The sequence below is a fragment of the Miniopterus natalensis genome, chromosome 12, assembly GCF_054644295.1.
Source record: "Miniopterus natalensis isolate mMinNat1 chromosome 12, mMinNat1.hap1, whole genome shotgun sequence".
Taxonomy (NCBI): domain Eukaryota; kingdom Metazoa; phylum Chordata; class Mammalia; order Chiroptera; family Miniopteridae; genus Miniopterus; species Miniopterus natalensis.
Window position 1 is genome coordinate 58,081,821 of NC_142092.1, and position 19,487 is coordinate 58,101,307.

The 19,487-nt window shown below is 43.5% G+C and overlaps 1 protein-coding gene across 3 annotated transcripts in view; it reads right to left on the reverse strand.

Moving 5' to 3' along the window:
- ECPAS (Ecm29 proteasome adaptor and scaffold) overlaps positions 1-10,248 on the reverse strand; it is an 82,798-nt gene extending 72,550 nt beyond the window's left edge. The window contains exon 1 of one of the 3 annotated variants that reach the window (XM_087822828.1): positions 9,955-10,248. In XM_087822828.1, the coding sequence (XP_087678954.1) occupies positions 9,955-9,976 (22 nt within the window). In that variant the 5' untranslated portion in view covers positions 9,977-10,248. Of the gene's footprint in view, positions 1-1,219; positions 1,323-9,318; positions 9,365-9,954 lie in introns of those variants that run through there. The other 2 variants (XM_087822827.1, XM_016213708.2) reach the window with 2 other exon arrangements.
- Positions 10,249-19,487: the final 9,239 nt, after the last annotated feature.

Genomic DNA, 19,487 nt, shown 5'->3' on the forward strand with positions numbered 1-19,487 from the left:
AAATTAGTGTTAGTGAACTGATGAGCAGAGAGATTAGCTTATGAAAGCTAGCTTAGAGGAGATAATATATACTATGCAAGAGTTCAGACTGCATAAAAGTCAAGTATGATAGTTAAGATCCACCCAAAGTAGCTAATTATTTAGAACCATGCTCATTTTGATATGCAAACTCTAGAATGTTCTTTAAGTCACTATTTAAATCCCAGCATTTGTGGTTTGACCTGCTTGCTTTCGCTATATCATAATGACATTAACACATCACATCTATTGCAGACCCAAACGCTTTAAAAAAGAAAGAATCTAAGAATGAATAAACAATGTCCTCATTTATCTCCTAAACAATTCTAAACAAATCCTCCAACCTCCCAATTTTCCATTTCTCTGTGATGGAATGAAGATATGTAAAATAGCAAAAGTTGTTCCAAGCTGAACTTTGGTTTATAAAATATTCCATTCACTGCATCCTTCATAATTCCACCTAAATGAATTAAGGCATCATACATCACCATCAGCAATATACACACTGAAAAGCAGAATCCACAGGGGGAGGGGGAACCCAATAGTTAAGTTAGAAGAGAGCAACAAAATGTACCTTTGGATTGAAGCTACAAAATCCCAGGTACTCAGGATACTGAGCTCATGATACCTGAGAATTACAATCTGAATGTACAGAGTTTCAATCAAAGGACCATCCAGTATCATCCAAGAGTGAAAGCGACACCATACTCTTGTTCAGTCTCAGAACAAAGTAGAATCAAGTGGCTATTCCATCACAGGGCAAGTCAAAATGGCAGAATTAGGACTACCCAGTTACCAGAATGCTACTTCTCTCAATACCTCTTTTCACAAACAAAACAAATAACTCCATGATGACATTCCTGGAGGAAGCAAAATCATTTTTTGTGGTTGGGGTAGACAATACTACTTGTAAACTTAACACTCATAGTCTTTTCCTTGTGCACACTGCTAAGCAACATCTTGAAGTTTTATCTTTTTCTCTTTCTTGCTAACTTTTTGAACTTATGTTTATGTGATGACGAAGAATAGAGGCTTCAGGTCTATACAAAATAATATGAACTAAATGGATTCTCTCAGGACAGCTAGAAAAGGAGAAAAGCCCATGAAGATCTAGAGAGGAAACTGCTGCTTGATAACCACTGCATTTTTTAAAGGCTACTACAAAAAAAAGCATACATCCTAAGGAACTAAATCTACTAACCTCTACAATCAATGTGATACATGGTTTATCCAGTCTTGAAAAAATCCTCTGGATCACCAATGGTATGTTCATCCACTCGTACACATGCAATTGTATAAAGAATCTATTATTTAGAACACCAGAGGAAAAAAACAATTAAAAGATTTATACTCACAGCTACCATATTTTTATTTTGATATTTATTGATTGATTTTAGAGAGGGGGAGAGAGAGAAACATCGATTTGTTGTTCCACTTATTTATGCATTCATTTGTTGATTCTTGCAGGTGCCCTGACCAGCGATCGAACCCGCAACCTTGGCATATCAGGATGACGTTCTGACCAAATGAGCTACCTGGCCAGTTGTTTTTTTTTAAAAAAAAAAAAACCCTTTTCATTTCTATGCTAAGATCTCCTACTTGATGCCCCACTTCACGGACTCAGAATAAGGGGAAATTATAGTGATTACCAAACTGGAGAAAGAGTAAGAAACATGTTCATAAATAAAATATACTGTGTAGAATGTGCTGATACTTTAAAAAATACACTGGTAATTACTCACTGAAGGCTAAAACACTCTAATACCAATAAAACATATTGTCATATATGTACATATGTATATATCATAAACATACAAAACCTTGCATTAAAATTAAAAGAAAGTATCTGAAATACACAATAGTTTTATAGGAAGGATATTAGTAGGTAGGCACACATGTTATTAGCACATTTTCACTGAGAATGTACATGGTTAACAGTCATACCCCGGGGAACCTCTGCCTTCTCCCAGCACTCCTAATCCCCTTGCCTGGCTCTTCTTTGTCTGCTTCTGACCCCAACATGTGCATAGCCCCCAGACAGCTGTCCTCTGGGCAACCAGTCCATTCCTGTGACTCTATCATCACCCACACTCTCCCCTAAGCTTCAGAATTAAAGCTCTCACACACCTACAATCCATGTGCCTAGCACTGTGCCAGGTTCTCAGCATGCATTATCTCTTCCCGTTCTTGTAACAACTCTATAAAATAGGTTTTATCATCTCATTTTACAGATGAGAAAACCAACACCCAGAAGTTAGGTCCCTTGTTTACTACATTAACTTAGAAGTGGCAGAGCCAGGATTCAAAACCAGCTCTGACTTCGATGACAGAGGGTTTTAACCTGTATTCAGAAGTCTTCCTAAACAACTCAACATGGATGCCTCAACAATTCAATTCATTCATTTAACAAGTAATGTATTTGTTGAACACAAACCTGTTCTCCCTTCTCTCCACATCCGCCTCCCTACATCTGTCTAGAGGCTAGCCTCTCCCTCCCTCTCATCTCTCAGGTAGATTCTTGCAGTTATCTCTAACACCTTCCTCTCCTGAATAACCCTCATCTACTGGGCCCATAATTTCTGCCTATTTTAGAGATTTTAGATTATATTACCTCCTTGCCCATTCAGACAGACCCTAAACTCCTTTTCCCTGGACACTGTGATACCCTCCTAACTAGTCTTGCTGCTCTCAGTCTCTGGATCCCTGTAATCAATGTTACACCACGGCCACCTGTTCTCCTTGTAAAACAAATCTACTCATGTTACACCCCTGCTTAAAAGTCTTTGATGGTTCTCGACTGTCTACAGAACAAAGTACAAACTAGTTGTGCTGGCATTTCCTATACAAGCTGGTCTCAACCTATCTTCCCAGCTCCATCTCCTACTATCCCCCCACCAAAAATACTAATTTATACAGAGCTTAATTGTTTATACAGCGCATTTTCACACATATTAATCCGAACAACACTATTAAGTATTTATTATTATCCCAGTCTTACAATAAAGAAACTGAGACTTACAAAGGTAAGGTAACTTGCCCAAGTCCCCAAATCGTAAATGGCACAAAGGGCCAAGTCTCAAACTCCAAATCTTACTCTGTCCCCAGTACTTCATGCAGTCATGGCACTGCCAACCCGGCTTATCAGACTTACTCAAACTGTCTCTGAAAATACACATTATTTTCTAACCTGTCTTAGCTCAAGGCACTACTGTTCCCTTAGGCTGGGATGCTCGTCTCACTTTCTGGCATATCCAAAGAACTGTGTTAGGCACTGTTCATATCACATACTTCATATCAGTTATTTGTATTTACAGGTAAATCTGTCTCTGCGTTGTATTCTAAACCCTATGAGGACAGGACACTAAGTTAGTGACTCAGTTTCAAAATCTGCTGATTAAATTGATAAACGTGTGGGGAAAACAAGCCATATAAGATGGCAAATATCAAGGCAGACTGGCCAGGCCTGAAACCAGAGATGTGCAACTTAGATCAGACCATCTGAGCACACTGGCACTGCCTACAACTTTAACATCCATCTTCTGAACAAGGTCGAATGCCCTAGTGCCAACTATTCTCACAGACATTGGCCCTTATTAAATAGTAGTTTACTGAAAGCATAACGCAAAACAGAACAGGATGGAAGTGAAAATTAGAAGTTGGTAAAAATATATATATGTATTCCATTTTAGTGTTCCTATTTGGTTAAGTAACCAAAATTTAAATGATACAGGCTTGATTTAGCCTTTTGCCAAAGATCAGTTCAGTTGCGTGTACGGCTGTCATTCAAGCAACCAACTCTGTATGCCCACAAAATTACATTTACCTACACAGCTTTCCACTAAAAGCCATTAGGATTCCTCGCACTGGCAGAGACTCTCTCAGAAGGTATCTGACATGTTGATTATCTGACCAACTTCTGCAACTGAAGCTTCCCATGGCTATGTTCAAATGGTCAAACTGAATAACACCAGTGTGCTTTAAGATTACAGGTTGTTACTGCTCCATGAGTTGCCTTTATCCCAATGAAGATCAGATACTAAGGATGCCTTATAATTATAAAGCCCAGAATATGAAACCACTAAACAGCTGACCAGGTGAAAAGTCTAAAGTGCTTCCTTCTTGCTGTCAGAAATCTCCCTACCCATTGCTAAAATATAGCTACAATGTCAACTTTTCCATTAACTGACAGAGGATAATGTTAAAAGAAAAACAGTCCACATGCCCTGCACTGAATTTCATTTCATTCCAGTTATATAAATAAAGAAAACTACAGACTATAACCTTAAGTAATTCACAAACTAGATTTCAAAACTGCCCTGAACAGTCAGAACAAACTGTTCTCTTTATGTTGGCATCTTACCTCAAAACCTAGTATGTTCTATTTAATATACATCAGAATACTGCCACATTTTATACACTACAGGAGATTTCTTCCAGAAGCTAGCAAGATATGGGGGGAGAGCCATGTTGATCTTGTTACAAACTGTGTATTTTCCTTTTCAGAGAGTAAATACAGAGGTATAGCAGAATTAACAAATGTAGGAATCAAAAGTCTGAGTTCAAGCTGCAACTCTGTAACATGAGGGAAGCTCCACCACTGAGACAGAAAAGTACCAAATTCACAGGGAACACTGCTGTAAGGCTTCGATCAGTTAATAGGCACAAAGTGATTAGAACACATGGTTAAGCCTTCAACAAACATCAGCTTTACTATTACTCTATCACAATACCTGACTCAAAGTGACAATTACATGATATTTGTGAAAACAAGTTCTAACAAATCCCAACTCAGGATCATCCTGCTTACCTTTGCCAACCCTCACACATCAACGATACTACTTTAGAAAATAAAATAAGACAACCATAACAGTCAATTCTGCATCTCAGGAGCCCCTGCAAAGTGTGGTGGCAAATACATTTGAAAGCAGGGATAGATGTAATTTAAACTTATGACATGTGTGTCACTTCAAATGTAAAGATAAGAAAAATGTTGATTTGAATCTATGGAAACAGTGCTACCAACTGTACATCTCTAAATAACAAACCTGGGAACTACAGATGATAATATTACTTTAGCATTATCTATATCAGATAATCATACATTAAGGTACTTATATCTATTTATATGTATTCTTCCTCTTTCTTCTCAACAGTATTACAATTTTTGGTGTTTCTGTACCCAACAGCAATGTTAAATAGCAGTCAAGTCGTTGAATTAAAGCTACATATGGCAGGGAATTTAGCAAAGCATCTGACTTGATCTTTTCATCAGCATGAACACTCTGTGATCACAGAGATAATTCAGCCTAATGGCTGGTTATGAGGGAGTCTGAGACCCCTAGGATCCAACTCTACCACTTACTAGCTACAGGAGCTTGGGAACCCAAAAAGCCTGTTTGTCATTCCATAAAACAGCGATAATTTTACCTACCTTTTAGGATTATTTTGACAAATGAAAGATTAAATGCTAAGCACTTAAAATAATGCTAGTGCTGAAATATTTAGGGGGGGAGTGTATGGATGCCTCCAATTCACATTGAAATGCATTAAAAAAAAACGGATTCAATACATAATGCAACTGAACTGTACACTTAAAAAATGGTTAAGATGGCCTGGCGGGGTGTGGCTCAGCGGTTGAGCATCGACCTAGGATCCCAGAGATGGTGGTTCGATTCCCAGTCGGGGCACATGCCCGGGTTGTGGACTTGATTCCGTCAGGGGCCTTCAGGAGGCAGCCGATCAATGATGACTCTGTCATCATAGATGTTTCTATCTCTCTCTCCCTCTCCCTTCCTCTCTGGGAAATCAAAAAAGATATATATATTTTTTTAAATGGTTAAGATGATAAATTTTATGTTATGTGTATTTTACCACAATCTTTTCCAAAAATATAATTAAAATAAAATTTTAAAACGTAGATTGAAAGATGGACAGACAGCCCAGCAGGTGTGGCTCAGCCTTTGAGTATCGACATAGGATCCAGGATATCAAGGTTGACTCCCAGTCAGGGAACATGCCTCGGTTGCAGGCTCAGTCCTCAGCAGGGGCGTGCAGGAGGCAGCCGGTCAATGACTCTCTCTCACCATTGATGTTTCCATCTCTCTCTCCCTCTTTCTTCCTCTCTCTGAAATCAATAAAGATATATTTTTTAAAAAATAAAAATAAAAAAAAAGATGGACAGACAGATGTGATAAAGCTAGTAAAATATCAAATGTAGAATCTAAGTAGTGGGCATATGAATACTCATTTTCAACTTTTCTGTATTTTTGAAGATTTTTATAATAAGATATTAGGGGGAAAAAACAATGCTGGTATCTAGTAGTTTGCTTTTATTATCATCTACTAGTCAGAAATAATGGCCAGTAAATATTCAGATACTTAGCTCCTTTTTATGGCAGAATTTTAAAAAGCACCTCTTAAAATTGCCAGCCATCTATCCTTTTATTATAGCCATTCTGAAACTAAAAATAGTTTATTTGGAACTTCTTAGACAGTATATATGTGTGTGACTTCAAGTTAAATTATTCTAAGGTGCCAAATGCCAAGCGTTGAATCTTTCCTGAAGAAATACGGAAATCAAGTCAACAGACATCTGTGGTTGATGATTGATAATTCCATCAAACAAAACACTGGAAAAGCAAGGATTGCAACTAATTGTTCCTAACTTTTCCAGTAGCTGCTAAAGCCAAAGAATTCCTTAACCAGAAGTACTATCAGCACTTTAACAGGTATCTAGAGAACAAATACGTAGCCACTTTAAAATGATATCCACTTCTTCCTCTAGTTTTGTTCCCCATTCCAACTGGTAGTTCAGATTTCAACATGTTTAGTGATACAACAGGAACTCAGACATCACACAGTATAAAAAGTTTTACTATCAGACCACCTCATACCCACTGGGATGGCTACCATCAAAAACATAGACACCTGCCCTGGCTGGTATGGCTCATTTGGTTGGCACATTGTCCTGTCCACCAAAAGGTTGCAGGGATCGATTCCAGGTCAGGGCACATACCGAGGTTGTGGGTTCGATCCTTGGTCAGGCGCATATGGGAGGCAACTTATCGATAATGTTTCTTTCTCATATCATGTTTCTCTCTTTCTCTCTCTCTCCTTTCCTCTTTTTCCAAAAACCAATTTAAAAAAAATATATATCCACTGGTGAGGATTTAAAATATATATATATGGAAAATAACATGTGTCGGTAAAGGACATGGAAAAATTGGGACCCTTGTGTACTGATGGTAGGAACATAAAATGGTACGGCCACTGTGGAAAACAGTATGATGGTTTCTCAAAAAATTAAAAATAGAATTACCATATGATCCAACAATCCCACTTTGGGGTATATATCCAAAAGAATTGAAAGCAGGATCTCAAAGAGATATTTGCATACCTATGTTCATAGCAGCACTATTCACAATAGCTAAAACATACAAGCAACCCAAGTTTCCATCGACAGATGGAATGAGAAAATGGATAAAAAAATGGGATGTGTGCATATAATGGAGTATCATTCAGCCTTAAAAGAGAAAATGCTGTCACATGCTACAATGTGGATGAACCTTGACTTTATGCTCAGTGAAATAAGCCAATCACAAAAAGAGAAATTCTGTATGACTCCACTTACATGAGATATACAGGGTAAACAAAATCATAGAAACAGAAAGTAGAATGGTGGTTGCCAGGGGCTGAGAGGAGGTGGGAGTAAGGGAGTTAGGCTTCAATGTATATGGAGTTTCAGTTTTGAGAGATAAAAAGAGTTCTGGAGGTAGATGGTGGTGGTGACTGCACAAACAATATGAATGTACATAATATTAATGAACTGTATACTTAAGAATGGTTATGATGGCAAATTTTACGCTATGAGCATTTTACCACAACAAGAAAAAATAAAAATAAAAATCAGGGAACTAATCTCCCCAGAAGGCCTGGTGGTGCTCCAGCTTGGAACTGACAGGCAATCAACTCAGTGGCTATCAGCCCGCGGTCTATCTCTAACCATGAGACCTTGTCTTCTCATACTCTACCCTGGCCAGGGTCACACCAATTGTTTATTTCAGCCTCAAAATGAGCCAACATTACTCCTGCTACACCAGTTCTGTGTTAAAGCAGCAAGGAACTTAATCTCTCTAACCTGCCTCCTCTTTAAAACAAGCATAATTCCTACCTACGTGCTTCATAAGGTTGTTATGAGGGTAAAAGTGAGATCATGCACATAAAAGTACCTTTCAACTGCCAAGCACCAAAGAAACAGAAATTATGTTTATAACTACTATCATATGGAAAATTCAGAAGGGGCTCTAACAACAGAAGCTTCACAAAGCTTGGGACACCTAACCCATGCTTCATCCCATGTAAAACTCGCATGCATCCCTAAATAACACCTCTCTTGATTCTGTCATAAACTGAAGGGCGGCATTGAGGAAACAAACCACCACCACCACCAAAAAAACTCAACCGAAAGCATTCATCTAACCACCACAGATGCAATCAGAAATTATCTTACACGTCCCAGGAAAATTCAGTGTCTAGGACCCCAGCGTGGGCCTACGACGGCCCGGGACTACATTTCCCACAAAGCACCGAGGCGAACCCGGGCGGCGGGCGTGGCGGCCTGGAACTCAGGGTGACCACCGCTCTCCCCGAACGTGGATCGCCGTCCCCTGGAAAATTGCAACGTTTAAGGTCGAGTGTGCACTGGCTCTCCTTTCTGAACGCGCTGTCACCCCGCGGTTTCTCCTGCGGCCAGCGCCGCGACCCTCTCTGCTCTCCCGTCCTTCCTGCTCCACCTGAGGGTCACCTCCTGCTCTTGGCCTTCCCACCGATTCCTGGGGTGTCACAGAAAGGCACCCTCTCCCCCTCCCTGAAAACTCTTATTTCTAAAACTCGCCCAACAGTTGGGATGGGGGCGGGGCACAGCGGGGTCAGACGGGACGGACTGACACAACTCGCCACCCTGGGGCTCGGGCGGGTCCGCGAGCCGGGGCACCGCGGGCAGGGGGCTGGGCTCCCCCCACCCCTGAACCGGAGCGGATCGCCGACCGAGGTGGCTCCGCCTGGGGCTCCGGTTTCAATTTCGCAACGTGACGGTGCAAACCTGAGGCCTACAAACGCCCGCGGCGGCGTCCGGCGCCCCGCCCGCCCACCAGGCCCCAGCACCCCAGCTCCCCGCACCCGCCGCCCGCCCGGCCCGGCGCCCGGCGGGCGGCAGCGCGCCCCGGCCCTCCCGGCCTCGGCCCTGCGGCCCCGCGCAGCGCTCGCTCCGGCTCGCGGCCACAGGCTCGCCGTGGCACTTACTCAGCTCGTCCTGGGAGGCGGAGGCGGCGGCCGCAGCCATGTTGCGCCGCGGCGGGAGGGAGGGGCCGGAGGGGGAGGGCGCGGACGGGCGGCGCGGGGGGCTCGCGGCTTGCGGTGCGACAGGGGCCCCGAGCCGCCTCCGGTTGTTCGGCGCGGGCCGCGCGGCGCCCTCGAGGCCCGCCCGCCGCCGCTCGCCTGCGTCCCCTGCGCTGCACGCGTCGCTCTCGCCGTCGCCCGCGAGGTCGCGACTCGGGAGCTCTCGCAACCTCGCGCCTCTGCGGAGCCGCCGCCGTCCGTCGGCCGAGTCCGGGTGCGCCCGGCCCGCGCGGCGGCTTGCGGCTCGCGCCGCGCTAGCTCAACTCACGCCGGTTTTATATTTAGAAAGAGCTGAGCCATCCTCCCAGCGGCCCCCCCGCCGGGCCCGTCGCGCGCCCGCCCGCCCTCGCTCGCTCGCTCGCGGCTCGTCCTGCCCACCTGCCACCGCCCGCCCCGCGCGCCGGAGCCGGAGCCGGCCCGCGAGCGCTCCCCACGCGGACCCGGCACGCGGCGGCCTGCACGGGCGGCCAGGCCTAGCCGCCCGCCGCGCCCGCGCAGCCTGCGGCGGCCCCGGCGCGGGCGGACGCGCGGGCCTCTGACCTGAGTCGGAGCCGGTCTCCATGCCGGGGCTGCGCTCGGCGCCGCGCGGTGGGCGCCCGGGAGCGAGGCGTTCGGCGGCCTCGGCCCCTGGAGCCGCGCGCTGCAGTCCGCGAGGGGTCCTCCGAGCTGGGCCCTACTGCGGCGGCCGGGGGAGATCCTCCAGGCGGGCCCGGGGCTCCTTTAGAAAGCTCTGTGGCTGTCACGCCGGCTGGTCCCGACCTGAAGAAACACGCCTGTCCAAAGGAAGAGACGTGGACTCGGGAAAGTAGAGCCGCGTTCGGAGTCGGCGGGAGGAAGCCCCGCCCTGCGCCTCCCGCCGAACTTCTCGTGGGGCCCGCGGCTGACTCAGTGCCGGGCGAGCCCGAGCGCCGCGAGCCGCGCGGACCAGGCTCCCTGGGCTGCTTTTCTCCCTTAAAGACAGATCCGGTGTAGGTTTCTGATGCCCTCGGGAGCGAGGACTGCGAGAGAGGAAAATCACTCAGCCCTACTGAGAGTTAAATGATAAAGTTCAAATTCAAGAATATATGCTTATATGAGCTTTTTTTAAAAAAAACTGTGTTTCTTCTAATATCTATGTTCCTTTTGGTAACCCGAGTGATTTACTTTGAATATACCGATTTTCACTTTACACCTTCAGTTTGTCCGTGAGATCATGTACTTGAAAAAAACGCTTGAAAAATGGAATTCAAATTAAGGGTTGCATAATTGCTGCGCTTTAAATGATGGTACTGTCCTAACAAATTAGGTACAAGATCAGGTACATTTTTTTTTTAATAAGAGGAAGAAATCAAGATTCTAAATGGGTTAAAATTGCATTTATTCCTAAAAGTGGACATCTGTAAAGCCCTAGTTAAAGTCTAGAAAACAGAATATGTTATTCCAGACATAAAGGAAAAAAAAAAAAAAAAGTGTAGGTACCTATACATCATTTAAGATGTTATTGCCTTTATTAGACATATTATACATGATCTCTGTAAAAAATTCAAATGATTCAGAATATCATAAGATTAGAAGTGGAAGTCCTTTCCCCCCATCCCACTTGGCCCCAGAGAAAACTATGGTTAACAGGTACAGTTGTGTGCACATCCTCCAAGGCCTTGTCTCCGAACACATGTGCAGTTCCAAATACGACTTGGATGGGGAGAGGATTCACAATCACTAAAATTCTGCATTAATATTTTCCCCCATAAACATTCTTCCATGTTAATTCAAAAAGCTGTACACCACCACGCTTTTTTTGTTCATGATTTCATAGTACATTAACCAATTCCTTATTTTAGGACATTTGGCTCTTTTGTTTGATGTTGACACAAAGTCAATGCACAGTGAACTGTTTGCAGAGAGTACAATACTGAAGTGTATAAAGTAAAAGTTGTCCCCTACCTGCCTGCCCACCATCCCCTCATCTCTAGAAATAATTTATTAACAGTGGTGTATACAACCTTTTCTGACCATTTCTATGAATGTATAAAGTGGCTGCACCAAGGCCTGGTTTGGACAGACTTTTACTTTCCATAACCTCAAATAGAGCCTTCTAAAATCATTCCAAAAAAATAGAGAACCTAAGTTAAAAAAAAAAAAAAAAAAAGCAAGTTTAACTTCAGCTAGCAACTCATAAGTTCCTCCTATATAGAAATTCCAGAGTCCATGTGTGTGTAAATCACATATGTGTGTACACAGATTTTTTTGTTTGTTTTGGCAAAAAATTAAACCATACTACTACACATGCTGTGTAACTTTTGAGAATTATTAAACTGAAAAGTAAAATTTTATTGGCAATGCATCTCCTAAGAAAAAGGACAGGGGCTTTTTGCAAAATTCAGAAATAAAAAAGATACCCAGTTGTCATTCAGTTCCTTGTTACCTAATTTAATACATCAAATTGTCCCCTTGTCTTGGAGTTTTTCCTCTGGAGGCAACTGACCGCAGTTACACTGGAGATGGCTGGGAGATATGACTTGCTTTCGTCAAGAGAAGGACCATTGTGAAATAGGTGTTCTTACCCAAAGCAATTTCAACAAAGAATATGTATGATCTTGAGATTGATTCTCTTAATACTGTGCATGCCCGTGAATCCTAAGAAAATCTCCATGTACTCCCTCCCGGTAGACCCTTGCTCCATAACAGTGCATCTTCAGTGTTCTTTCTCCTTATCGTATTCTGTCCCTAATCTCTCCTAAAACACATGCACACCCCTACCCAGACCTTCCTTTATTCTCACATTGAAGGGGCACCTTGCCCAGCTGGACATGGCTCAGCAGCTGAGCATCCACCTAGGATCCAGGAGATCGCAGCTCCATGCCCTGTGCCTGGGTTTCAGGCTCAGTGCCCAGCAGGGGGCGAGCGGGAGGCAGCCGGTCAATGACTCTCATCATGGATGTTTCTTTCTCTCTCTCTCTCCCTCTCCCTTCCTCTCTCTAAAATCAATAGACATACATACTTTTTTAAAATATCTGTAGACGAGTACTGGAGTAGTTCACAGAAACAAGAAAAATGACACAAGTAGGCTTCAGGAAGCATAGGAAGCGGGCAGCTCCCAGGAACTCCGGGCCAGGAGCTTAAAGATTCCCCAGGGAACTGCAACCAGATGATTCAGCGACAACACAGCCTTTCATTTCTGAAAGTTGTTGAATAAAAATTATAAGCCCCGCCCGGCCGGGCGTGGCTCAGCAGTTGAGCGAAGACCTAGGATCCAGGCAATCGGGGTTCGATTCCCGGTCAGGGCACATGCCCTGGTTGCGGGCTCAATCAATGACTCTCTCATCATTGATGTTTGTCTCTCTCTCTCCCTTTCCTTTCCTCTCTCTGAATTCAATAAAGGTATATTTAAATAAATAAATAAATAAAAAATAAAAATTATAAGCCCCAAACTTTGACTTAACCTTGGTTAAAGTTAAAAGAAACCATAGATTGAAATGATCATAAATGAGGGGTAAATAATCTTGCTGACACATATTCTATGGAAATCCAAAGTACCATGTTGGTCTAACATTCTCAACAACAACAAAAGGAGGTGATGAGGAAAATTTTACATTCTGATGACTAGAGGAGCACAATGAATCAATTCTTAAGGGGCCAAGGTCATACTTAAATCTCAAATATATGGATACTCTGTTTCATCTTATAATTATAGCTTATTTAATGTTTAATAAGGAACAAGAGACTCCTGTCTTAAGTAATTGAATTATCTTATTTATGCAATAAATGAATTCACCAATCTTCAGTGCACTATATATACTACATGGGTTCTGTGGGGGTCCAAAATGAGTCACCCCAAGATGTGCAGATTGTTTGCACATCTTGGGGTATGCAGATTGTTTAGAGCTAAAGGGAACTTTAGCTGCAGGCTCAAGAGAAGCTACTGTGACCGCCTCACCCCACCCCCTTAACTACCTAGAAGAATTTCAGTTGGAGGCCTTGTCCATAAGAGATTATCAGAGATAACTTCTTTTGACGCTTATAGGGCAGGGCAAATTTCTATTGACTAAAGGCCTGCTCTTCGTATCCTCCTGCAAGGCACCTCACCTCACCCCCCTCTCAGGAAATCTCACGTACCCATGTTCCCTTCCTGTCTCTGAGCCTTTCCTGCGTGTAGGGTCCCTGCCTCTCTCATGTATGCGAGGTTCCCATATGTATGGGTACTAAACTTGGTTTTTTCCTCTTGCTAGTCTGTCTTACGTCTATGTGATTATTAGACCAGCCAGAAGAACTTTGAGGGTAGAGGAAAGTTTGTTCCTCCTCCACAGTTCTTTTGTCAGATCAAAAGTATTTGGAATGGCCCTGGCCGGTGTGGCTCAGTGGTTTGAGCATTGGCCTGCGGCCTGAAGGGTCCCAGTTTGATTCCAGCCAAGGGCACATACCTATTTGCAGGCTCAGTCCCTGGCCCTGGTCAGGATACGTGCAGGAGGCAACGATATGTCTCTCTCACATCGGAGTTTCTCCCTCCATCTCTCCCCCCTCTCCCTTCCACTCTCAAAAGCAATGGAAAAAATATCCTCAGTGAAGATTTAAAAAAAAAAAAAGTATTTGGAATGAGTCTCTCATAGCTGTAGAAATTAAAGTCACCTCTGATGTAGCTGATCTAAACATAAAACAAAGTTTGATTTATTTAACAGTGTCAAGATTAAAACCCTGGGACAGGAGAGTTGATTGATGTAGTTTGGATTACTTGTCTACCTTGCAGTGGGGAGTTGGGACTATTACTAGAAGAGGGGGAAAGGAAAGTTGGACAATAAGACAAACAATAGCTACCACATCCCACTAGTCTAAACAGCAAATATTCTCTTTAAAATGGCTCTATTCTGTCACTTCCCCCCATACCTTGCCTTAGTCTCTTTTCTTTAAGGCATCTTATGGTAAACAAAAGTCCTCAGTCTTTAGTCCTTTGCGCTCTGGCTTCTGGCTTCTCACTTTATCCTAATAAAGATCAATACTTTTTACTCTCAAAGTTTACCAGTGATTTCTCATATTATGTGTGTGTGTTTCATTGAAATATAATTGACATGTAACATTGTAAGAGTTTTAGGTACACAATATATATGCATATATTATGAAATAGTTACAATAAGTTTAATTAACATCCATCACCACACAGCTACAATTTTTTTTCTTGTGATGAGAACTTTTAAGATCTACTGTCTCAGTGAGACAGGCTAGTAAGCCAGGAGAAGTGGAACACGGAAACTGAGACAGATAAACAGCAGTTTGCAGCCATCTAGGAAATGCTATCTTCCCTAAACCGGGGACACTTAGGAGTAAGTGGTTTGCACTTCTCCCCAACCAGAGGGAGCTTAAATCACCCTACTCAGGGAGACAGATAGCAGAAACCCAATTAGTGCCACTTGCCAGCCACACCCAAGGACAAAGTTAAAAGAATAAACCTCGCCCTCACCAGTTTGGCTCAGTGGTTCCAACATCGGCCCAAGGACTGAAGGGTCCCATGTTCGATTCCAGCCAAGGGCACATACCTCAGTTGCAGGCTCGCTCCCCAGCCCCCAGTTGGGACACGCCGGGGAGGCAACCAATCGATGTGTCTCTCTCACATCGATGTTTCTCTCTCTCTCTCTTCCACTCTCTCTGAAAAGCAATGGAAAAAAATATCCTTGGGTGAGGCTTTAAAAAAAAAGAATAAACTTCATTTCTATTGACATCTTCCCCTAAACGCCCAGCCTTCAAAACCCCTCAAAGCGAAGGTCCCAGCTCCAGCTCTCTTTCCCAGGAGCAAGCCCACGCCTTTCCCCCCACCCTTTCTTCCCCACAGGCAGGCAACTCCTAAACTCTAAGGGACCCCAGGAGGCTGGCAACCAGGGCAGCAATGGGCAGTGGCAGTTCGTCCCAGACAAATCCCCTGAACCTGTCCCCAAGGCCCCCTTTTCTCTGACTTCTTCATGAGCCAAAGCAGCCCAGCCTAGGCTTGTTTCCCCAGCCCTTTCTTGTTTCACTGTCCCCAGTTTTAATAAACATCCTCTAAAATTCGCCTGGACTCGTGCTGTGAAATTTTTCCCGCACCAAATCAAGAACCCACACGCTACCTACTGGCCCTAGGCGGGCCTGCTCAGCGCCAGGTTCCCTTTCCAGGAACGTTAGCAACTTTCAAATATACAGTACAGTGTTATTAACTATAGTCACCATGCTGTCCATTATATCCCCAGGGTTTTATTAGCTTATAAATGGAAGTTTGTGCCTTTTGACCACCTTCGCCCATTTTGGCCCATCCCTACCCCTCCTCATATATTTGGTGGTTTTTTTCCAAGACAGCTCAGCCTTGCTAGCATCTCTCCAACACCAGACATTTAAATCCTCTTGCCATCCTTGGCTCATTTTTATTCTCATTTTTCTTCTATCTTCCCACAGTCTGCCTGTTCCCACCACCTCCCCTTCCTGATCACGTATGCACCTTATTGGCAAACTTGCCCTGTAAGGGAGTAGAGAGCAAACAGTTTATGCTTTGCGGGCCCTGCAGGTCCTGTCACAACTACTGGGCTCTGCCATTATAAGATGAGAACAGTCGTAAACACATGAACAAAGGATCATGGCCGGGCCCCAGTGAAACTTTATTTACAAAAACAGGCAATGGGCTGGCTTTGGATTAAGGGGCCACAGTTTGCTAATTTCTCATCTAGGAGCTTCTTGAGAAAGGTAGACTGGGAGGTGAATGCTGGGGACTTGTATGTCTGAAAGTGTCTCTAATCTACCCTGAAACAGCCGGGATGCTGAGAGGGTCCTACACTGGAAATAACTTCTCATAATTTTGAAGATACTGCTCACACTTTTCTACCTTCCACGTTGCCTCGTTTCCTTTAGCTCAGCTAAATCCACCAGAGGTAGCCCTCTGCCTTAGGTTCACAGTTATTTTGCTTTATTTGTAACATTTTAAAATTTTCTAAAAAAGAAAATCCATTTGAAGAAATTGAACATTATGTTTCCTAATGTCCTTTACCCAAGGAATAGCTTTTCCTAGAATTTGGTACCAGGAAAATGTTTGAATTTCAGGGAAACGTCTATGCTCTCTTTTATGAGACAATAGGAACTAGGCAATCCATTGTCATTCACTTTTTGTCTTGATTGTTAGTGTCCAATTGCATTAAACTCTCATACCATTGTCTCTTCATTTGTATCCTCGGATGTTGAATAAATGTGCAGGAAAGGACAAAGGGAAGGCAACTATTTTAGCAGCTATTGCAACATTTCAGATGAAAAGAAACAGAAATGGAGAGTTGAATTTCAAATTCAAGAGGCAATTTAAAGACAGATGGGATGCAGGGATTCAGGGACAGGGAGATTTCCAGTTTAGAGAGACGACGAAATAGTTAATGTCCCTAACCAAGAAACAAGAATAGGTTTGGAGGTCAGGGAAAGGATGGGTTTTGAGTATGGGGCGCTAAGCAAACAACTATTATCTCTCCCCTCCCGCCTACTTACTTTCAAATAGTAGTGGAAGTGCCTTATGATAAGAAAAGTGATACAGAAGAACAAAGGCCATCGATAATAAAGATAAAAGCCAAGTTGTAAAGCAAATAGGAACACGCCAGCTGAGGTCAAAGCAAAGGTTAACGTTTCTAAGCCAGCAAGGACATCAACACGGACTGGGTATGGTGGACGCTCTCAGGAAATCATTGGGCCCCATTGCTGCCTGCCCTGGTCACTTGTGCCCAGGAGCATCAGGGCCCAGACAAGAGGCCCTGGGGGAAGACTGACACCTAGTGTCAAGTAACGAGCCAGCTCTGAGGATGAGAGCACTTCAGAGTCAAGAGCTCCCAGCATGTTTCATGGGATTCCAGCCTTTGTATTTAGGAGCTCAAAGAATTGTTTAATTCCAGGCCTCACAGAGACAGAGACACCGTGCCTCTGCCCAGATTACCTTTGGAGCTGGATGGGACCAATACCTACAAGGCAGGAAAGATTTGTAGGCAAACAGTATATGGATGCTGTACTTTCAGACAGAGGGAAAATAACTGGTGAAACTCAATTCGAACTTACCCCAGGCTAAGAACTGTTTTGCTTCTCTTATAATCTTTAGTCCTATGCCTCCCTACACCTCTAGGATCTTCCTATTCCTGTGCTACAAACCCCGTGTTTCTGTGCATTCCTCTTAGGCTGACCCAACCTCTCATAATCACCCCCACAACCTCCGCTGAGCCCTCTGGAACCTGGTTAGTAGTTACAAACACCCCTACACCCTCAACAGCTTCACAGAATCCACTCTCACTTCCTACCTTATCTGAGTATTCTTTTTTCCATACACCCCTCACCGCATAAGCTGTTAAATCTCTTACATCTGACCACTGGGTGAGGTGGTAGAATCAGTATCTTCCTAGCTCCTCATTGGGACTTCCAGACCAAAGTTCCACCCAGCTTAAGTCTTCCTCTCCATCCTGAATCCTGGAGCATCTTGGATGTCAGCATCCACTGATGCAGCCATCCCACACTTTGGCCTTACATTTCCCTGACTATTTCTTCTCCACTCCCCTTCACCTTCACTCCACTGCAGTGGCCCACTCCCAAAGGCACACCCGAGACTTGGTCACCACCTACAGTATTCCTACTGCTTAAAGCTTTCCTATCTTTAACCCACCCACTAGACTGTCATCCTGCCTTTTGCTCAATTATCCCATTCATTCTTTTCTCAAAGTCAGATGTACTGAGTTATGAATTTTTAAGCTTTATCTGGGTTTCGTTGAAAAACAATAAGCTACACATATTTAAAGAATAGTAAAGATGAGTTTTGACATAATGTACACCCACGAAAACATCACAATCAATATAATGAACATATCTGTCACCTCCAAAAGTTTCCTAATGGACCTTTGTAATTCTTCTCTCCCTACCCCTAGACCCTCTCCCCTCCCAGGCCACCACTGATCTGTTTTCTGTCACTGAAGATTAGTTTACATTTTCTAGAAATGTATATAAATGGAATCGCATACTATGTGTTCTGTTTTTTGTTTGACTTCTTTCACGTTGAGATTTCATCTAGGTCGTGGCAAGTGTCAGTAGTGCACTCCTTTTCATTGCTGGATAATATTCCATTGTCTGACTAACTATTGTTTATTATTTATCCATGTACCAATTGCTGAACACTTAAGATGTTTCCATTTTTAAAAAATATATTTTTATTGATTTTTAGAAAGAGAGGGAGAGGGAAAGAGAAACATCGATGTGAGAGCACAACATTGATCAGCTGCCTCCTGCACGCCACATACCAGGGATCAAGCCTGCAACCCAGGCATGTGCCCTGGCCAGGAATCAAACTGGCAACCTTTTGGTGCATGGGACAATGCCCAACCAACTGAGCCACACCAGGCAGGGCAAGATGTTTCCAGTTTTTAACTATTACCATAAAATGCTGCTGTGAACAGTCCTATATAAATATGCTTTCATTTCTATTGAGGTATAATTCACTTATCACATTTTAGGTGTACTATTCTCTTTGATAAATGTATGTAGCCTACAAATTGACAGACATACACAATCAGGGAACCACCGCCACAATCAAGCTATAGCGTATTTCCATCACCCCAAAAGTTCCCTTGAGCCCCTTTTCTCCACTACTAGTGCCTGGCAACCACTGATCTCATTTCTGTCCCTGCAGCTCTGTCTTTAGAATGACATGTAAGTGGAATCATCAAATGTGTACTTATTGGCTCAGGTAGTTACAAAGGTCATCCCAGGTTCAAGGGGGAAGAAACATCAGTGGGAGGACAGTAACATCCCATCGTGAGAATGCATATCAAGATGGGATATGTGTATATTGATGCAGCTATCTCTACAAAATATGATTTGCCACATACTGCATCAACTTTATCCCCAGCTTTACTTCTTCCCATCCACTCTCCGTACTGAAGCCAACACTGCTAAAAAACAAACAAGCAAGAAGCTTATTTATTTGCCTAAAGTATTCCTAGAGATCTCAGCAGCTTGTTTACACGTGAAAGTAACCGGTTTATTCTTTGCTCTTTCCTTACTGATGTACAGTCCACCACTCTCTACCACGACGGTTGCTTTTAATCAAAATGTACAGGTTGGCCACCAGC